General features: G+C 38.9%; 1 protein-coding gene across 2 annotated transcripts in view; it reads right to left on the bottom strand.

Annotated features, from left to right (window-relative positions):
• The window catches only part of GRTP1 (growth hormone regulated TBC protein 1), a 34,055-nt gene that overhangs the window by 2,802 nt on the left and 11,330 nt on the right, over window positions 1–19,923 (bottom strand). For both annotated transcript variants that reach the window (XM_079332667.1, XM_079332668.1), the window contains exons 4-5: window positions 15,948–16,072; window positions 14,115–14,211 (exon numbers count right to left, since the gene is read on the bottom strand). In XM_079332667.1, coding sequence (XP_079188793.1) covers window positions 14,115–14,211; window positions 15,948–16,072 — 222 coding nt within the window. The remainder of the gene's footprint in view (window positions 1–14,114; window positions 14,212–15,947; window positions 16,073–19,923) is intronic.

Raw genomic sequence — 19,923 nt, 5'->3', positions numbered from 1 at the left:
GAAATTGAAGAGGATGTCCTCTGCAACTGAATGTATAAAGCCTAGGAATCCCAAGGTGAAGTAAATTAACTCACAGCATGAAGATCTCTGCACTGTGATCATAAACTGCTGCTCTTTCAGCCAAAGCTGATCCCTCTGCACAAACACTTCATTCATGCCTACTGAAATATCTTCTTTCTCTCTGATGCTTTTTGGCAACTCATTCTTCCTTCCCAAGGAAGGTGGTTTTTCACTGCTAGCTTAAACTACAAAAGTGTTACTAATACTTAAACGGTTCGTTATAACCACCCCCTCCTTCCTGTGTGTGGGGCCTGCACAACTCCCAGTCCACACAACACCCAGACAGGTACCAAAATACCCAAACCCTCAACAATAACCTGTAGCCTTTAGACCAGATCCAGTCGAACTGGAAATGAAAATTCCCCAGAGCATCAGCCGTGCAGGGGTGCTGGAGGTCAGATACTCCCCATCTTCTAAGGTGTGGCCTAGCCATTAAGGCAGGAGTTTTTCTCTCCTTTGTCTGAGCCAAGAAAATCCCACTTTTCATAGAATAGTTCTGAAAGGAAGTGAATGACAGATGCCCTCAGGCAACATCTCTTCCTACTTAATTTACCTGCAAGTGAGGGATTAAAATAAGACCTACATTCCTGCACTTCTGGTCACTGCAGTAACTGGTAAATTCACAATTAAGAACAACAGAGCTCTCTGGCTGTCAGTCCAGAGCCTGTTTGTCAGGGTAAGCATTTTCATTATCAAGGTGCAGGCTGAATAACGAGTGTCTCAGCTCTATAAATGAGTAGCTCTGGGTATATTTAAGGGAAGAAAAAGATGTTTCAATTCATAAGTATTCAAATGCAACAGTATGACACAAGAATTACACATGTTTAAGGAATTTGTATTTTGGGTTGATATGTTGACAGAAACATTTAAACTAGACTTGGCCTCTCCAGTCCTGGGAAGCAACTTTTGATAGTTCATGAGTGCATTGTTGACAAGACCTACATTATTAACTTTTGTTTATGGAAAGAAAGCAGTGGTAACACAAATTCCTTTCTATGCCATTCTTTCTTCACTGATTCTGAAAAGCTGCAGTTCAGATTTCTGCCTTACATGGTTTCTGCCAATGTCCCCAGACACACAGCATAGTCCAATGGTTCATATAAAGGTGAAGGAATCAGAGAAAGTCTATTTGCCTGAAATAATTCGAATAAAACCTCCCAGTGCCACAGGCAAGTTTAAAAATATGTCTGAACTATGCAGAACATGTATAACCACTTACATTTCTCTAATTTCACAAGAGCAGTTTAATATTCCACTCTTTACTGTGCCAATGGTTTTCCTGACCAGACTTCCCTTCCTATGAGTTATTTGCTCTACATTTGTACTGTCCAAACTCTAGAACATCTACAGGAGTTTTTCATGGTACTGCAGAGCATCACATCCAGTCTTTAGGAGCTAGCTTTCTGTCTGGGATCCTTTGTTCCCCCTGGAGAGTGAGATGTAAAACTCCTCTACAGACCTAAGAGTCACTGCCACTCATATTCTTTAACCATCTGCCTTTCAATTGCTTGTAGGGAAAGCTCCAACAGCTAAAACACAAGTAATCCCATGGAAAAGTGTGCTGAAAACACACCATGACTTTAGAGCAAAAGCAAACCCCTCTCTTTCTGCATGTGTTGTATTAGTGCTGTGCTCATTTTTGAACTGGAATGCAGTAACAGTAACATTAATTGGCTGAGTACATATTTTTTTAAACTGTTGCTTTAATGCAAGTGAAATCTAATGACATCTCAAATAACAAGTAACAGAACAAGCCTTTTCCCTTTCCCATCCTTCCTCCTCCTCTCATACATTCACAAACAATTTTTTTCCTCGTTATTTGTGCTCCTGAAACACGTGACTACTGAAAACTTCAAGTTACCACTGGCAAATGTCCTCAGGAGGAAGGACAGCAGTCCACTCACACTGCTCTGCTGCAATCATCTGATATGCTGAAACCAAGAGCAGCTGCTATTTTTAATCTGTACAGCAAAGTAAATGTCAGGATCTCAAGAACACAACTGGACACCTCCCCAGCTCTTTGAGAGCTGGGAAGCAAAAAGTTAACAGTCACTCCACAAAGTCCTGAAGCAGCCAGGAAGCTTTGGTGTAAATTAAAATTTCATTCAAGTCTGTTAGATTGTACTACTGGACAGAAAGGAAAAAAGGATCCATTCATCTATCTGGGGCAGCCCCCTGCTGTTCCTCGTGGAGCAGGAGCAGCTCCCATGTGCCCTGGTACACAGCACTGCAATGTTCAGCCCAGCACTGCTGCAGAACCAGTGGGAGGAGTGATTAACCATTTATGCAAATGCCAATAACAGAGTAGCAGGGGTTTTGGGATACTAGCTGCCAGTTCACAGCAGAAGTTAGGTTAAATGAATCTGCACTGAAGACATTTTACATGTAATTCTTGTGTGTTAATTATAGATCATGTGGGTATTATAATTATGACACATAATTAATATGTAATTATAATTTAATATTTATTTTTCCTGTATATATACTTTTATACATAAATGTATGTATATAAAATTAGCTTCTCAAATTAGGAAAGCCATATTTTCAAATCCTTCAGAAACATTCCTGGAGGACCTCATATTTGTGCAAAACTTACCCACAGATCATTTACAAGGAACACCTTTCACAGTCCACATCTGGTTTCACTAGGGAAGATGATTTTTGTAGCTTGGTTCAGTGCCTAAGTGCTTGGTAACATTTAACCTACATGGCTCATCTATTCCCTTCTTATTTACCAGGGATCCCCAGTCATTAAGCCCTCTGAAAATGTCCCCTCAGCAAAAATCCTGCAGCTCTCCCTTGCTGCAAATGCCTCACTGTATGCCCTAGTTTCCTAATATTTTATAATTGGCTGCTCTGCCAGAAGTCAAAATATCCTTGTTTATAACCAAGTCTACACAAGCCTACCTCTCCCCCACACCACAAAGCTGTTTTTCACAAAATACAAGGCAGTCAATTATTTTTACTAATCTACCATTGAAACACATTAGCTTTATATTCCTTATGTATCTTATATCTTACAAATTATTTGAAATTTCTAGATTTGCATGATCCACAGTTAATTAGCATCTTAATTATTTTTCCCCTCTCAATAATCTGGCAAAACACTGCACATGTGATGACTCAAAACAAACCTGAGTCAGTAATGGCTCCTAATCTACCACTTACTAATTAAAAAAATAGGCTAATTATATTGTGTATCTGTTGATCTAGGTGGTTTATAGGAATGACCTCTGACAAAATATCATTCCCCTGAAAAAAAACCACATAGCCAGGTTGTTTCCTTTATTTCTTCAAATGGTGGAATGGAAGTAATAATTTTTAGGTGATCACATTCTACATTATTTTTCATCACATTTTCTGTAAGGCAACAAATGAAATATTATATTATTAATTGATTACTAAATTCCAGAAAAAACATCTAGATGAAAATAAAGTTTCTCAATATGCAACTTGGCATTTTAAGTGCTTTTGTCAACTGATCCAAGGCTTTCTACTTTCCTCTCAGCTTTTCCTTTGTTGCTTTACCCAATCTGTTGTTCCAAGTATCTGCCTATGGATTTTGGATGCCTTGCTAAGTTCAGGAGTGCCTGAGAGTGTATCAAAGGGCAATGTGGGCAGCATCCCATATGGAATTCATTGTGCTTCTTCCTCATCCAAGTCCTGACCCTGAACAGCAGTGTAGCCCTGTGGCTGTATTGGCACCATCAGCTGCTTCCTCTTGGAATGAAGCAGCAAACAGGAAAAGCCAGCTTCACCAGTTGCCAGCTACTTTATTGCTACTGTACAACACAGGTGACCACATGAAGGGACTTTTTTCCTTGTTCAAAGGGCTTTTGGTTACTAACTCTGCACTGCCTGTGGCATGCAGTCACTGAGCTGGAAACCTGTCCTGGCACAGACATTCCTAACCCTACATTTCACTGTCTCCCTGTCACAACAGTTAAAACATCTCTGGATCTTACCAGAATATCCAGGACTCAGACATAACTGGCTGCTTGTGTTCCAGAACAGTAATAAGATTTGTAGGAAATAAGGATAAAGCTTGTAGGGACTCTATGACCTTGTTCTCTGTTACAAATAGATTAAGAGGTTCCAAAAATAAAAGTTTAAGAAGCAATACTCTTATAGTCTTAAATTATCTCTAGGAATCAAGAGCTACAGAAGTTTAAAAAAAAAAAAAAAATCCTTCCAGTCTGTTGTGCCTGTGTCAGGTTAAATATACATATTCCTAGTGGAACTAAATTCATAAGTGTTACAAAAACACCCCAAACAAGACCTCAGCTCTGCTGCTTATATTCCAGCATTTCTATTATTTCAAGAGCCTACACAGACCAGCCTTGGGCAGAATGTTTTGTCTTGGAGATCCAAACCAACTGGAAAGTTAAAAACTGGCTGGTTTAACTTTTCTCACAGACTAAGCAACGCAAAGTATTTTATTCACAAGAATACGATTATAATGTCCATGTGTGTGTGTGTGAGATGATAATCTTCTGTCTTCTCCCATAGTAGCAGAAATAGTTCATTTATATACCACCAAGCAACATTGCATCTCTCCTTACTGGAGATACCATTTGCTACCAGACCTCACTGGAATCCAGGACGAAAACAGAGTAGGCAAGAAAATTCAGAGGTTTCCATGAACAGAATTTCATGAAAGGCACTCGGTTCTATATTTCCTACATTTCAAGTCAAACCCAAAACAGATTCCATCATGTGCATTTGTAGGGGGAAGAAAATAAACATTTTAAACATATCAGCTTTGGTGTCTTCTAAGTATCTACATCATGAGCCTTACGTTAAAAGCTGAACAACCTACATTTGGGAAGAAACCAGGAAGCCACAACAGGAAAAGGAGGAAACCCAAGAGTACTGCCAATTCTTTTTGCAGTATCAGACCAGAGTGACCCCTGCAGGTGTCCTGGCCAGAGTGATATCCTGTAGATATGTGGCTAAATGGCAAGCTAAAACCTCTTAACTACATTATTTTTAAAAAGTTCCTAATTTTCCAAGGAACAGAAAAAGCATCTAACAAATCAAGCAACCCCAACAGGCTTAAGCTATGTTTTATCTCTTCCTTCAAACTAAAGCGCCTGAGAACTTCTGTCCTGGGGTACTGAACTCACATCACAACCAGCATCAGCTGTATCATTCACAACTGAACATCAGCTTTAAGTAAACATAAGGAAACCAATTTTATTTTGGATGGCAGAACTATCTTAAAAAAATTGGAATGCAACATCTTATAGATCCTTATTGGTTGAGATTACACAAAATGTAGAGTAATATAACTTGAGAAATAACTTACTAACACCTTTCCAGCAAGCACAAAAAGGTAGTATTTGTTTCTACATAATGCCATCTGCCTGTATTCATCTTTTGCTTCCGGTCCCAAACTTGGAAAATAGATCCCAGGGTGCTGAAAGAGCCTTTGGTTTCCCACATCACAGAGCACAGTGGAATTTTGAGCAGATGTAGTAGCTACCTGCCATTTGGAAACTGAAGAAGGATGCTTGTTAACTAGAAAGACAGTGGAAAGGCAGGCAAAGATGTCATCCTTCCAGACATTACAGATAGCAGAGATGAAATACAAAGAAACAAAGGCTTCATGTGTAATCCCTCAGAGAAACAAACTTAAGTTAGCAGCATGTTAGAAAACACAAATGCAACTTTCAGACCTTCTAGTTACAGAGAATGAAACTGGCTATGTTAATTATTTACATACCGGCTCTGTTACGTGCTGCTCAGTAGAGACTTAAAACGATTCCAGCTTAAAGTTATAAACACCAAACCACTCTAACATAGCTCAGATATAATTGAGCAAAATACTGTTGGCCAGCTCTCCTCGCTCCCCTCTTTGTCAATATTTGTCGATAGTGGTTTTTTCACAGTATCACTGAGCTGACAGACACAGCACACACACAGTAATCCCCACTTGGCTGTTTCCAAACAGCCTGGCCTGACTCCAGTCAATGCACCCCATGAATTGTGCCTGTCTAAACAACTGCATGCTTTGGAGCAGTCTGCAGCTTCTGGGGCTGACAATGACCCCAGGAGCCAAGGCTTTTAACTCAGAACCCTTTGACTGACTTTTAGCACCAATTTCCTTAAAGTGAGAGGAAATTCAAGAACAAGCATTGAAAACTACAACTGCTTATCATGCCTGTTGAGTAAACAAACTTTAAAAAACAAAAGCTTACAACTGTAAAATGAGTCTTAATGACTGATGACTTCAGCTGAATAAGGATTCCTGGGTCTGTTTTTAACTTCACAGCATTAGAAATAATAGGTATTTTATCAGTTGACTGCACTGACAAGATTATTTTTAACAGTTCAGCACAAAACACAGCTGTGATATCCTCTCATGCTCAAGAAGAACCTCAGTGTCACATTCTCCTCAGGTCTTCACAAGAATGCTGCAGTCACACCAAGGGGACCACTGAGCACATTGAGACTGGGACAGAAGCCCCTTAAAACAGAGAGCTGGACCAACAGGGATAGCTCTCATCTGGCACTGAAAAAGGAAGCCAATCTGACACTTTGGTCTGAATAGAAGGGGAATGAAAGCCACAATCCTCTCATTTCAAGCTTGAGGAAGCTAACAAGAGAATGAATTTTGTACATGGAGCAACAGGTTTTAGAACTGTAAGATGAACAAGACTTCTCCACTAGCCATGAACTGACATCTTAGTAAAGCACTCCAGTCTTCTGAACACGAACACATGAAATGCAAACCAAGGCTGTAACTCTCTCAGAGGTAGACAAAGATTACCACTGTACATGATTTTCTTCATTTAATTTCCTTTCCTCCCAAATCACATCTTACACCAACACATTCTTTATGTTGCCACCTATGCTGAATGTGCATTATACTATATTTTGAAACAGTATCAAAGCCTGCTGTCTTTCCACTATGACATATTTTTAAAAAGCCAACACTTAATGGAGTTAAACTTTTGAAAAAACCCTCAATTTCGCAGTATCTTAAGTTGCAAATATGATAAATCCAGAGCAAGCACATCATAGCTCAGAAAAAGCCAAAGCAATCTTTGGATATATTCACTACTGAAGAGAGAGTATATCATCTCTGATTATAACATTAGCAAAACTGAGAAAACTCGTAACATTAGAAACATAACTCCAAACATTAGAAAACTGCACCCAGCTCTGATATTTACAATTCAGGTAGAAAGCTGAAGAACTTGAAAGGACATGAAAGAAAAGGTACTTAGAAAAACTGAGTTCTGTAAGGAACCTCTTTATTTGAAGCATTTATGCAAGAAAAATTAAAAGCAAAGGTAACCACTTCATAGAGACAACACACCAGGCATTGTGGGCTTTTCAATATAATAGGAGAAAGTCTTAAAAAAAGCAATACCTGAGAATTAGGACAACTCAAATTCCAATTAAAAATAAAAAATTATAGCAAAATTAAAAAATATAGCAAGTGTTTTTAGTAAGACTGATTTACAGTTTGAATACAATACTAGCAGTGGTGGCAGGATCACTATTTCAAACCAAGTCTGGAACTTCTCAAATATCCTGACCTAGCCTTGAGAACTTCCAGGGACTGGCACCTACAACTCCTCTGGGCAGTCTGCTCCACTGCCTCACTATCCTCTGAGGAAAGAATTTCCTTCTGACATCTCATCTAAGCGTCCCCTATTTTAATATAAAACCATTCTCCCTTGTTCTATCGCTATCTGCTCCTCTAAGAAGTTGCTCTCCACCTTTTTTTAAAGCTCTCTTTAAGTACTGAAAGGCCACAATGGGAAGAATTACTACTATTTCCTCATCTGGCTTTTTGTATGGAAAAATCAAGATTTCCAGTTACATTTCCAGTTTTATGAGTCTTGGTATTTAACACACAGATAACTTCAAGCATATTAATACATTTTATGGGGATTTACAAGTTAAAATACAAAACATACAGAGCCCTGGCTGACCATCAGAAAGTAACAAAAACCCAAAAAACTGCTGTGGCTTTGCTGTGTTAACTCTGCAGGTAGAACAGCACAGTCCCTTAAGCATGGAGATGGCTCTGTCAAAAGCATAATTTCAATACCAGATGTGCACATGAGTGCTTTCACAACTCAAAGCATTAGATAAAACTAAAAAAAAAAAAAAAAATTCAAAAAGATAATAGAACATCCCTCCAACATGGCTACTCTAATTAAATATAAAGCACAAACTAAGTCAGTCTTGGGCTGCATACTAAGGCTTGGCTACTTATTGATTCTTCCACATAAAAAAAACCTGTGACCTCTTCTTCCAAACACACACTTCTGTGTTTATGCCACAATACCTGCTTTCCTCCTTTGCATGCAGCCAGGGAATTCTACCTTTGATCAGTCCTAGCTGAATTAAGATTGCATTTGGCAATTTATTTTGCTGATGGCTTTTGAAAGGGATAAAACTTTGATTTACTGGGTAGATAAGCAAATAGCACTACCTGCACAGACAGCCAAGGCTGCAGTCCCACACAGACTAGAGCTATGGATGGCCTACTGAATAAGTTCAACATAATCAAATTATATCAATAGAAGGCTTACTTGTCAGAATGAAGGAGGCATTCTTGACTTTTCCTTGGTGGAATATGTCCTGCTTCCAGTGTAAATAGTCATGCCAAGGAAAACAATATTCTTCAGCATTTTTAAACATTATGGGTACTTTTGTTGCATATTTCCTCTGAAATGTAAGGCTAACAGCATGGATATTCTTGTCATGTGCAGCAAACTTCTGTTTCACACAGAAATGTAAGAGTTCTACCCAGTCATCTAAAACACACCTAACTAAATAATGAGATTGTTCTTTTATTGATGAGTTTTGTGACTGGGTGAGAGGGAGATATGATACAGAAAGTAAATAAATTATTTCAAATAAATGCCTGTGTAATTTTAAAGGAAAAAAAAAATCAGTTGCTTTTCCTGCTTGCTCAAGTCTCACAAATCCCCTAGCAGTTCAGATTTGTAAGTAATGAGGATTTCAGGCTTATCATGGTCTCTAAATACAGGCACATGACTCCTTCATTCCACCTTCACCTTACCAGGGCACTGCATGCTTAATTCCTGGGTATATTCAACTGACCTCTAATGCTTTCATCGTGGCTGGGGGTTAACAATAAAACATGATGGAGTTCTACAATTCAAAACTCTGAATCGTTCAGCTGACCAGCAAAATGCTCCTGTCTCCGAGGACCAGATGTGATGTTGGAGGCCAGAGGGGCACACCACTATGGCTTCAAATGCAATCACAGAGGAAATCCATGGATGAGTGAGAATACTGCCAACTCACAGACCTGTAACTGTGTGCTGCCAGAGGAAGAAGATAAAGAAGCAGCCCTGAATGTATCAATCTGCTGAAATTTTCCGGGTTGACGGTGCTGTAAAAAAAGTTCAGCTGTCAAAAACTACTTTGCAAACATGGTGTCATGCATGTCACACATAGCCTTGAAAGGAGCTTTCCACACCAAAAGCACATCCTGGAGGTGCTCAAGTCTTCTCTCTAAAAGGAAATCTTTTAGTCATGACAATCCCCATCTTAGGCTACAAATTCAGCTCAGTTTAGGTCTAGCAGTGTTTTTTACCTGCACAGCTAAATAAAAATGTTTCCTGTGAAGAGTTCCACTCCCTTTGGAGATGCAGGTCTGAAAAGATGCAGCTGCCAAGTCAGTTCTGCATTCAGAGGTTCCCTGACAATACCCAGTTAGGGTATTTAAATAATTCAGCTATAAGAAAATAAATACAGGCTCAACTGCAATTAAAAGCAAATAGCCTAAACAGAAATACTTTACAGCTTAGTACAGCCTTCTGCATTTCCCAAGCAGTTCTTCCCTTAAAACCTGCAGGTCTGTATGATGGGACTCAAAAGATTGTTACAACATGAATCACTCAAGAGAAGGATATTCAAGAGTTTGATATGTAGCTATGATGCCATTTAGTTCAAATATTCATGTCTCTCATGTGCCCAATCTCTTGTGCAACCTCTGAGTCTCTGGCTGACACAATTGCGAGCCAGAGAGCTGAACAAACATGGGAGATATCTGTTATCTCAGCATGCAGGCACTTGCCTTAACCAGCATCACTACACTACACACCAAAGTGGCACCTTGCTTTACACCTTGTGTGCTTGCAGCTCATGCCAGTTACTTCAGTGCAGTCTACTACTGCTTTGGTGACTATTTCATCATCAAAACTCTGCTCTTTCAATATTTTATAAACAATCCACTATACACGGGAAAAATAATTTTAGAAGAAGCTGCTAAAAAGTAACGAGACTGAAGAAAGATTGTTAGACTGATTCTTGAAGAATGCTACACCTCATTTAAGATTTTCATTAAGAACATTGGAGAAAAAGAAAAAGCTGGTATTTGTTGGCAACCCTAAACTAAGAGCTACTGACCCACACATGAAGCACAACAAAGTAACAGTGAAAGACTGCAGTAGGAAACATGATAACACTTAAAATAACAAGAATGTGCAAATAAAGTTCAGCAAAAAAGGTGTTATGAATTCCTAAATGCTGTGGAAAAAACATCCGTTGACAATGAGAGAGAAGGAACAGCAGATGCATTATGGTGGAGACCACAAATCAAAACAAGTCCCACTAGGGAAAAAAGGCAAGGGAAATGCTACAGCTTTTCCCTCTTAAGCAAAACACTTTCCCCTGTGAAAAGAGCCACTAGCTGATTCTGCACCGGAAAATAAAAGTGTGCCATTGTGATCAGGTTTAAAAAAAAAAGAAAAATTAATTCAAACTGGAACAAGCACACAGAATAATTACTAGGCTAAAACAGGAACAGAGAAAAGGTTCATGCAAGAGAAGAGTTTGACTGAAGAAGCATAGTCATACAAAAAAACCTCCAAAATTAACTGACTGCATCCTACAAATACATGAAAAGTAAGCACAAGAGAGAGGGGGACTTTTCTCACCCCCATAAGTCGGCACTGACACTAGAATAAAAGGATATCAAATTGGTGCAGAACCCATGAGACCTCTTTTAACCACAGGACAAGTACTCTACAACTAGTTTTCAGTAGAGTAACTCCAGTATAATAGTCCAGTAGACTATTTGGAGTATAGGTTGATAGACACAATTGCTTCCAGACTGAGAACCACTGAAGGTAGGAGGGGGGATTAGCATAACTGTCATGCTAAAGTGAGACCAAGGTGTTCATTTTTTCTACTCATAAGCTCACCATTTAATCACAAATATGTAGAATATGACAAGTGTACTCCTTTACTTACATACTGAAGTACCACAGTTAAAAGATCCTACCTACCCAGTGCTTTCTAAAGCAATTTCCCCACTCTTCCCTTAACAGCCCAAAAAATTCCCCAAAACTTCTCAACAAGAATCAGAGTGAGGAACAGAAACATCAGAGCTACGCTGAGTACAAACTGCAGGCACATCCACTCTGTGCTTGCATTGAATCTATACTGCTTCTTGTGGGCAATGTTGTCTGCTCCAGCCATCTGTCTGAATGAGCCTGGGAATAAAAAAAAATTTGGTAACACCCAAAACTTCAGTTAAACATAATTCTCTTCCCCCTTGCTGTGTTTAAATGATAATCCCTCCAAATCCCTGGCTGAGCAGCTGACAGACAACAGGCAGAAATGCATGGGCTTGCCCTCAGCAGAAGCAGGAGCTTTCTGGCCTCACCCAGCTGTACCCAGCAGTGCTAAGTTCAGCCAAATGAAAGGCATGCACACAACTCCTCTTACCATCCAGCCAAAGCCTAATTTACTGGCTCTCTCTATCCAGCTGCATTATCTCCATTTGGATGTAACAGAACAATTCAGCCAGAAAACCTTTAGTGATGGAGTCCCATTTTCTGTCACTTCCCCTGAATGTTCCCATCTGTCACACTGTACATTTTTCAATCAATGACATTGATCTGTGGCTGGCTTAGTTCATCTGCCGACCAAAAAAACCACTGTCAGCACCACAGTTCTGGAGGGTCTGTTTAATGTAATTAAACACGTGTGGGCAGGGGAGGAAGCACCCACAGGGACACAGCAGAGGGCAGAGAATGGATTTCTAAATTGTCCTAAAGCACCACTGATTTAACTGGCAGTGACAGGACACACTCAAAAATGAGGACATGACCTGGAGGCATATTTGGTGCAACAACAGGGGGAAAACATGTATATCATAATGTAAACAAATCAAGAAACCAAATCAGCAACCAAACTAATGGAAAAATGCTGGCATCAACAATCAAACTGTTAGCATCCAACAAAACTGACTCTTAGTCTTCCCTCTGAAGACCTGGAAAACATACAAGATCTACAAGATCTTGAGAGGTACAGTGCTTCTCTGCTTTCCTAATAATTATAGGGCTTAAAACTGAAATGTGCAATACCTTGTACTAGCAGAAAGGCAGTAATTATTTACCTGTGAGCTGCTTTATGAATACAGTCTGTCTGATTCTCTCTCACATATGCACATACAGTATTTCACTGAAATTATGCCAGTTATTTTATCTGTCATGCTTTGACTTTTATAAATATAAAAATCAAACTATATAAGAGAGTGATGGGAAAAGAAGGGATAAAAATATTTTTTACAATCAGAGTGAGAGAAGAGCATCAGCAATAAGTTTTCTGTCAGGAACACCTTGTATTATTCAATACAAATATTTATACTATATAGAAGATTCATATTGCCCAGTTGGACCCAGGCTAAAGTCAGTAAAAACAATCTTGCAGAGAAGTAAAAATATACCTATAACTTGAGTAGATATACACCTCCTTTATACACAGTAATTGCATTTCATGTTATGAGTTTCTTCTCATCACCAATGCTACCTGCCTAAGATAAAGTCAAAAGCTAGGAAGGAAAAATAAGAACAACTTTTGCCACAAGTATCACTAAAGTGTAGAAGTGTATAAAAATGCAGGTTTTTCTGATAGGTTCTGGTACGTTCCCTACCAAAACAACAAGTATAAAATTCTGAATTTACCTCCTTTGTCTCAAATGAAAGAGTGCAAGACTATTGAAAGTATTAACAGCAAGAGTTTCCACACATCACAATTAACCTGCCTTTTACTGAGTGCCTTATCTCTGACACAGTGATGTCAAAGCAGATATTCACCCATGCCAGGCAGCAGCAGGTCCCAGGGCAGACACCAGTCCTGTCTCCCATCTGCTTGCACAGCTTAGAGCTCTCAAGGCTGAACAAAAGCAACAGACAGTTGATTTCTTTACACTATTTTTACAGCTTGAAAGTAAACTTCAAGGCTGCATAATGTTAAATATTTGCAGACTGATTCAACAACTCATAACATTCCCTGCCTGTCTCTACTCTTTCATCTGGAAACAAAGTCCAACCACTGTTTCCACACAAGGAAAATCCAAGTTCCTACACAGTGCACTTAGTGTAAAATAACTTCTTACAGTCATTCAAAAGTATGAAAAGAATCTTTCGGCTATTCTTCTTTATTTCTCAAGGTCTTTCCTTTCTATTTAATAGGGAACCAAAATTCTTTTGTTTAATTTTGAACATGAACAGACAGAAGGAAAAGTGAAAGTTTTAATCAACCTCGATGTCCTTGACCAGTACCTAGTTTACAGTGTAATACTGAATTCCACCTCCAGCAACTTGAGACAAAAAAATCACTGCAAAAGCAAAACTAGGCCAATAAAGAATTAGTCCTCCACTTTCCACTACTCTTCCAATGAGACCTTCCACCTACATTAAAGATGTATCTGTAGTCAGACCTGTGCAATGAATGGGAATTCAAAATAAAACCCTTCTCCCTCTATAATTAAATCTCTAGAAAAAACATTGCCAAATGCATTTCACAGGAGTAAAAAATATAGCTGTGCCTGGTATCTGCTTCTGGTTTTAAACTACCTCACATGTGCAGTGAGGTTCAGCTTACACATGGGGCAAAACTGAGTGTTTAAACACCTCCTGTAAACCCAGAGATCCAGGCAAGGGAACTCAGCTAATGAATGGACCAGATGCAAGTATTGTCTACAACTAGGGAAGAATGCAAAGATAAAAGCCAAGCTCCAATATATGAATAAAACTATGTTTTTAACATACCAGGCAATATTCTTCCAATAAGAGCATCTAGCAACCAAAAGGATTCTTCTTCATTCTTTGTAATAAGAATCAGGTATCCAGCAATGAAGTTCATGCCCTGAAATAAAAAGAAGGGTTTTGAGATGCATGCACTTATCTTAAGAGTTTCTAGTTTACTTCTTTTGATTAAGGGCTAAATTACTGCAGTTCTACAAAGTGTGCATATTAATTCTAGTAATGAAGGCCACTAGTTGAGTAACCTGCTAAACCTGCACAACAACAGCTAACAAGAATTATTAACAAAGATCAAGGAGAGGAAAATTAAAGGAAAAAGCTTAGCAGTCTATGCTTTCAATTTTGCTTTTTTGTAAATTCCAAAGCCCAATGCAACTGAAAGCTGCTTTGATCAGTACCCAAACACAGCTGTATTAGATGAACACTACAAACACAACAAACCTGCAGGTAGACAGTGAGGCTGCAGGACCAGAATGTCTGACCCAAAATACACCAAGTCAAATGTTCCTCATTCCCAACAGTCAAATGTTGCAGTTCCAGCAGCTTTTACAAGCTTTTGCTGCCTAACTCATCCAAAGGCTGTGTACAGTTTTCTTCCATAATACCTCAGTACTCCACATATACATAAATAGCACTGATCCTGTGAGGAGACCAGACGTGCAAAGAATCCACACAAGGGTTTTTTAAGTGTTCTTTCATTAGCCAGTAAAGGTACCAAAATACTTTATTAACAATTGGACATGTAGAAACTAGTATAGTTTAGAAGTTGTGTGTTATGTTGTGTATAACCACCTCCATATAGAAACCTGACACTTGCAAAAGTGAGCATTCATAATTCTACCCCTTCTGTCATTATCAAAATATTGAAATTATATTTTGATAAACACCTATTACTGGAAACAACAGAACTTACTCATCTTTTGAAGAATGGGAGTAAATAATTTCTGTACTAAAACTAGTTGGGGTACAGAAGAAAAATAAATTTTTTTTGAGACTTCAGTGTAGGCTTAAGTCCCTCTAAGCCTTCTCTCAAGATTTAAAAAAATACTGTTTCATATTCTTTCAACTTTGGAGTAGTTATATTTACAACACTAATTTTCTCAACTAAAATGAGCCACATGTTAGCACACACATTCTTGCTCAGGAAGTGGAGGAGACAGGAGAGGAGGTAATAAGTGAACTAAAAACACATTGTGATCATGACAGTGCTTGCTTCTTTAAGATCCTTAAAGTCAGATGGTTTTTTTCCTTGACTGTCAGACTCTCATAAATCAACTTATCTTCTCTGTGTCCCACAGGAAACTTCGCAGTACTTGACAGTGACAACAGAAGCTTTCTTGAGCTGCCATCAAAGCAGTATCAGGTTGAATTTCAAAGAAATTTTCTTCCTACATGTGTTATCTATATTGGGAGATGGCACTAAATAAATGCTACTAGCCCCCAAGTACATGACACCACATTAATGCTGGTCTTTCTGTACTTTGAAAAATGTGACAGTGAAAACAAAAGAAATTGAGATCTCACGATGCCATGTACATACCCTCTTGTTCTCCAAAGCAACTACTGTTCATACAACCACATGTGATAAAATACTTATGTTGCAGCTAACAAATGGAACCAAATTGATTAAGATGTCTGTGAGAACAGCCACTGAGAAATTCAGAAGGAAACTTGAATTTGCCTGACGCTATTCATATCCCACACCCCCACCCCAACCTCTCAGGGCCAGTTCATAAACAGAAATAGTTTGTGGGTGTGCTTCTAAAAACACACATTGAAATGGACAGGAACAGTTACCACTGGTGAAATGCAGCAGTTTACAAAATGATGCTTACATACCTGACAGTATCCTACTGCTTTATTGTGATGCCCATATGCGACCAATACATTGTAGAGCGTGTGCTGCAAACACGGATCAGCGGTTTTGCGGAATTTTATATTATCTGGAAATGTTCTGTTCATGTCTAGACAAAAGGAAAAAAGACCAAAATTAAGAGCTGCTCCTTGTCACTTCCCAAATAAACTTTTACAGGTCTTCTGAAGTACAACTGAAGCTTTACTATAGTTCACTGAACTGCTGCTTTGGTGGACTAATTTTAAAAAACAGCTTTACCTCCATTTTGGCTAAAAGGGCACTTGCATTCAAGGATAATCTATTCCTAGAAAGAATAATCCTATTAGAGTACCAATTTCAATTTCAAGCAGGCTTGAAGAAATTCTCCTGCAGATTGGACCCTCTCCATGTCTGACTGCAAAGGCTTAAATGAAAACAAACTTGATGTTTAGACTGACAGACACAAAACATGCCAAACGTATCAAGTCAAGTGGCATTAAATGAGTTATGCTTCCAGGACAGCATATACTTGTAAGAAATCAGATAAACTTTCAAAGGACTTATGCAGCAAACTATTACCAAACAGTAGCAGCCAAAAAAACCCAGACATGTTCCTGCAGCTGCCAACTTCCAGTTAAAAACCACTTTTTAAAATTTAACTTTCTCCATGATGTGATCGTGATGTGATCACTGGTGCAATATCACCCAGAATGGGAGTGATTTCAACCAAGTAGCAGAGCATGTTCCCACATGCTTCAAGCTCAATGCTTAACCAAGTAAGGAGGATGTAATTACTGACATTTCCAACTATTAATTTCTTTCAGACCAAACATTAATAGTAGAACTCATCTCTCATGACAAATATCTAAAAATTAGACAAGCAAGTTTGAGCTAATAATCCCAAATCAGCCCTTAGTTGTTGGAAAGAAACAGGCAGAGTAAATTTTTGCACTGCTTCACTCCATAAAGAGAGAACCCAAGGTCACTTGCATACACTTGTGCATCTGATCTTTAAATAGAAATTTTCTCTCCAATTTAAACAGCTGAAAGTAACTTTGCAGATTTTCAAAACCCAAGAGTTACTAGCAAAATATGAGTAGTTGTTTGACTTATATTTAACAACAAATTGAGTTAAAGTTAAAAACAAACTTCAGTAACAGCACCTCTGTACAGATTTTCATGTCCTAAGAATTATCACTTTTTATCAGCCTTTTCCAGCATAAAGGACGAAGTCTGTTACAGCTTTGACACAAAGTTCAGCTGTAAGCAATCAAAGGAAGAAAGCTCCCCAAAATCGTGAGCAGTGTACCGGAAGTCACATGCATGAAGAAGTTATCACACTAATTGCTATTTCTTCCTTTTAAGGGGAACAAATCATTTGCAGAAAAACATTTCACTTCACCTCTCATGTGAATGAGAAGAAAAACATAAGGAAAAGGAAATTTTTGAGAGGACCTGAACAGATAGTTACAGGATAAATTAATTTCTTTTGCTGCTTCTTGATAGGAAGATTATGCAGCATAGTACTTGCATAATCAAAATTTATTTTTTATTAAAGTACATGCTGAATGTCACAGAAAATATTATTGCTGAAGTTTAGGCATGGCTCTTCTCCTCAGCTATGCAGATAAAGGGTGAGGGGAAAATGAGAAAAGTCCATGACATACAAAGCAGGGACTACTCAAACCGAACTCATCTGCAATTTCACAACCAGCAATTGAGAGAATCAGCTGCAACTTGTTTTCTGATTGCAGAGCATGTTTTTCCCACAAGGTCTGGGGGAAGCCTTCCCTAGTTTTATGATGGATATAAAACTTCCCTCTGTATTTAGTAACAATACTTTAGTTTAGAGTGAGGCGATGGAGAGAAAAAACAACATACAAGAGCTAAAAGGCTTTACTCTTAGTGGAAGATTTGGAGCATGGTCTCACAGGACTCCTTGTGCCAGGTTATTACTTTGAGGACAAGAGCAGAGGGTCCCATTCCATCTCCATCCTGCCCTTTCTGCTCCATTTGCTCTCCCTCCTCCTCCAGTTCTGAGGCTCCTCTGACTCAAGGCGAGGGAACTCAACCCACTCTCCAGGCACACAGGAGCCAATATGTTTTACCTTGCTACAAGGTGAGGGCCAGAGATGACTTGAGGCAAATGGCAGGATCAGGTTAGGGCTGTTCATTTGGCTTCACCACTTAAACCCACTTTAATACACCTGTTCCAGGGTAGACATCCAAACACCACCTCCTCATGCCCAGCACAACCTACCCTCGGACCTACTGTCCATCAATCTGCTTTGCTCAATAGACATTACTGTCCAAAGGAACACAGCCTCAAACTAGTTCTGTTTAGGGGAAAAAAGAAAATCAGAGTTCTTTTCAAGCAGTAAAATGAACATTAGAATCTTACATTGCAAGATAAATCCCAAAATTATGACTATCTTGTCATTATGTGCAGATCTGCTGCTAATAATGGGTATTGGGAGCACAGAACTAGGAAGAAGGTCATTTTGAAAAGACTAGCTACTCTTTTGTAGTCAATTCAGATTAAATCCCCACAGCAATTTTTTAAACATTATTTCAGCTCTCTGAGCTGGCAGTTTTATGCTGCTATGAAACAAAACCAATCACCAGCTTTCCTGCTGATTTATCTCTGTGCAGCAACCATGAGAAGACCATTGCTTCTTTATTCCCTCCCATGGGTCTGCAGTATTTCTGCCTCATTCAGTAACACAAACAGGCAGAACACATTAGCATCATTAGTTTATAAAACAGATGTCTATTTCAGTACCAAGAACCACCGTCATTGATGCTATTTCTGGAGCAAAGAGATTTGAAAGTGCAGTCCAGAAAACCAATGTTTTTGGAACCAGTCTTGTGCTTTTCCTAGTTCCTACTTCAGAAGTCAGGCATCTACAAGACAACATTCTTCACCTTTCTATCTCATCCTTCCTTTTTGTCCTGGTTCCAGTCAGGGCAGAGTTCATTTCTGCAGCAGTTGTGAGAGGGTGTGGCTATAGGGCCTGGAGGTTGTTCTATACCCCCTCATCATTGTCAGGGGCCTGGGAAAGGGACTGTCTTCCAGGGAGAAGGGGCTCCATCCAGCTGAGAAAACGGCAGAGGGAGCCACTTGGTATTGCCTATTATATTTTGTTTTCTGTGTGAATTGTTTTGTATACCTTTTGTTATTACTGTTGTTGCTGTTACTGTTCATTTTTGTATCTCATTGCTGTTTCCAGTAAATCCTTCTTACCCATGATCTTTGCCTTTTGTCCCTCCAGCTGGAGCAGGGAGAGGAACTCACATGTGGTTTTAGTGGGAGTGCTAAATTGAAGAATACATTTCCTAAACCATGGCATTTTTACTTTCATATCCAGGTGCTTCCCACTCCAAGACACATGTGGTCAGTAAATTACACAAGTATTTTTATTACTAACATATCCTACTACACTTATGGACATTTCTTTGCCATTGCTACATTTGTGATGTGCATCTGCTCTGAAGAGCTTCCAGGCAGGTAGTTTTTTCTTTTTTAACATAGTAGAGAGCAGAGAAAAAATTCAATTTGACTACCAACTACAAGCACTCAAAAACTCCACTGCAAATCCAGAGTAATGAGGCTAGGCCATAAACTGCAACTTGTAGAAACAGTATACTAAAAAAGGTATTTCAGATTTGTTATAACTGGGTAGTTAGCGGTCATCTTCAAGCTTTTCCCTGAAACACCTGAAAATATAAACTATTTTGGAGGCTTGGGGGGGTTGTTTGTTTTAAATTAAGGCCAAGTTTGTCATTAACTAAAGTCATAAGAATTAAGCCTCACAATCCCCACTACCAAGTAACAGTTAAAGAGCTTTCAGCAATCAAGAAAGCCTACAGGGTTAGGATTCCCTGTAACTGTATAAATCTGAGAAGAACATGCATAAATTCCAGTCCCCTTCACCTCCAGAAGATGACACCAGAATTAGAGAAATTATAGAAAAGAATGGC

This window comes from Erithacus rubecula (assembly GCF_903797595.1).
Source record: "Erithacus rubecula genome assembly, chromosome: 1".
Lineage (NCBI taxonomy): Eukaryota > Metazoa > Chordata > Aves > Passeriformes > Muscicapidae > Erithacus > Erithacus rubecula.
The sequence above is the reverse complement of the archived record's forward strand: the minus strand, read 5'-3'. Positions and strand labels throughout refer to the sequence as shown.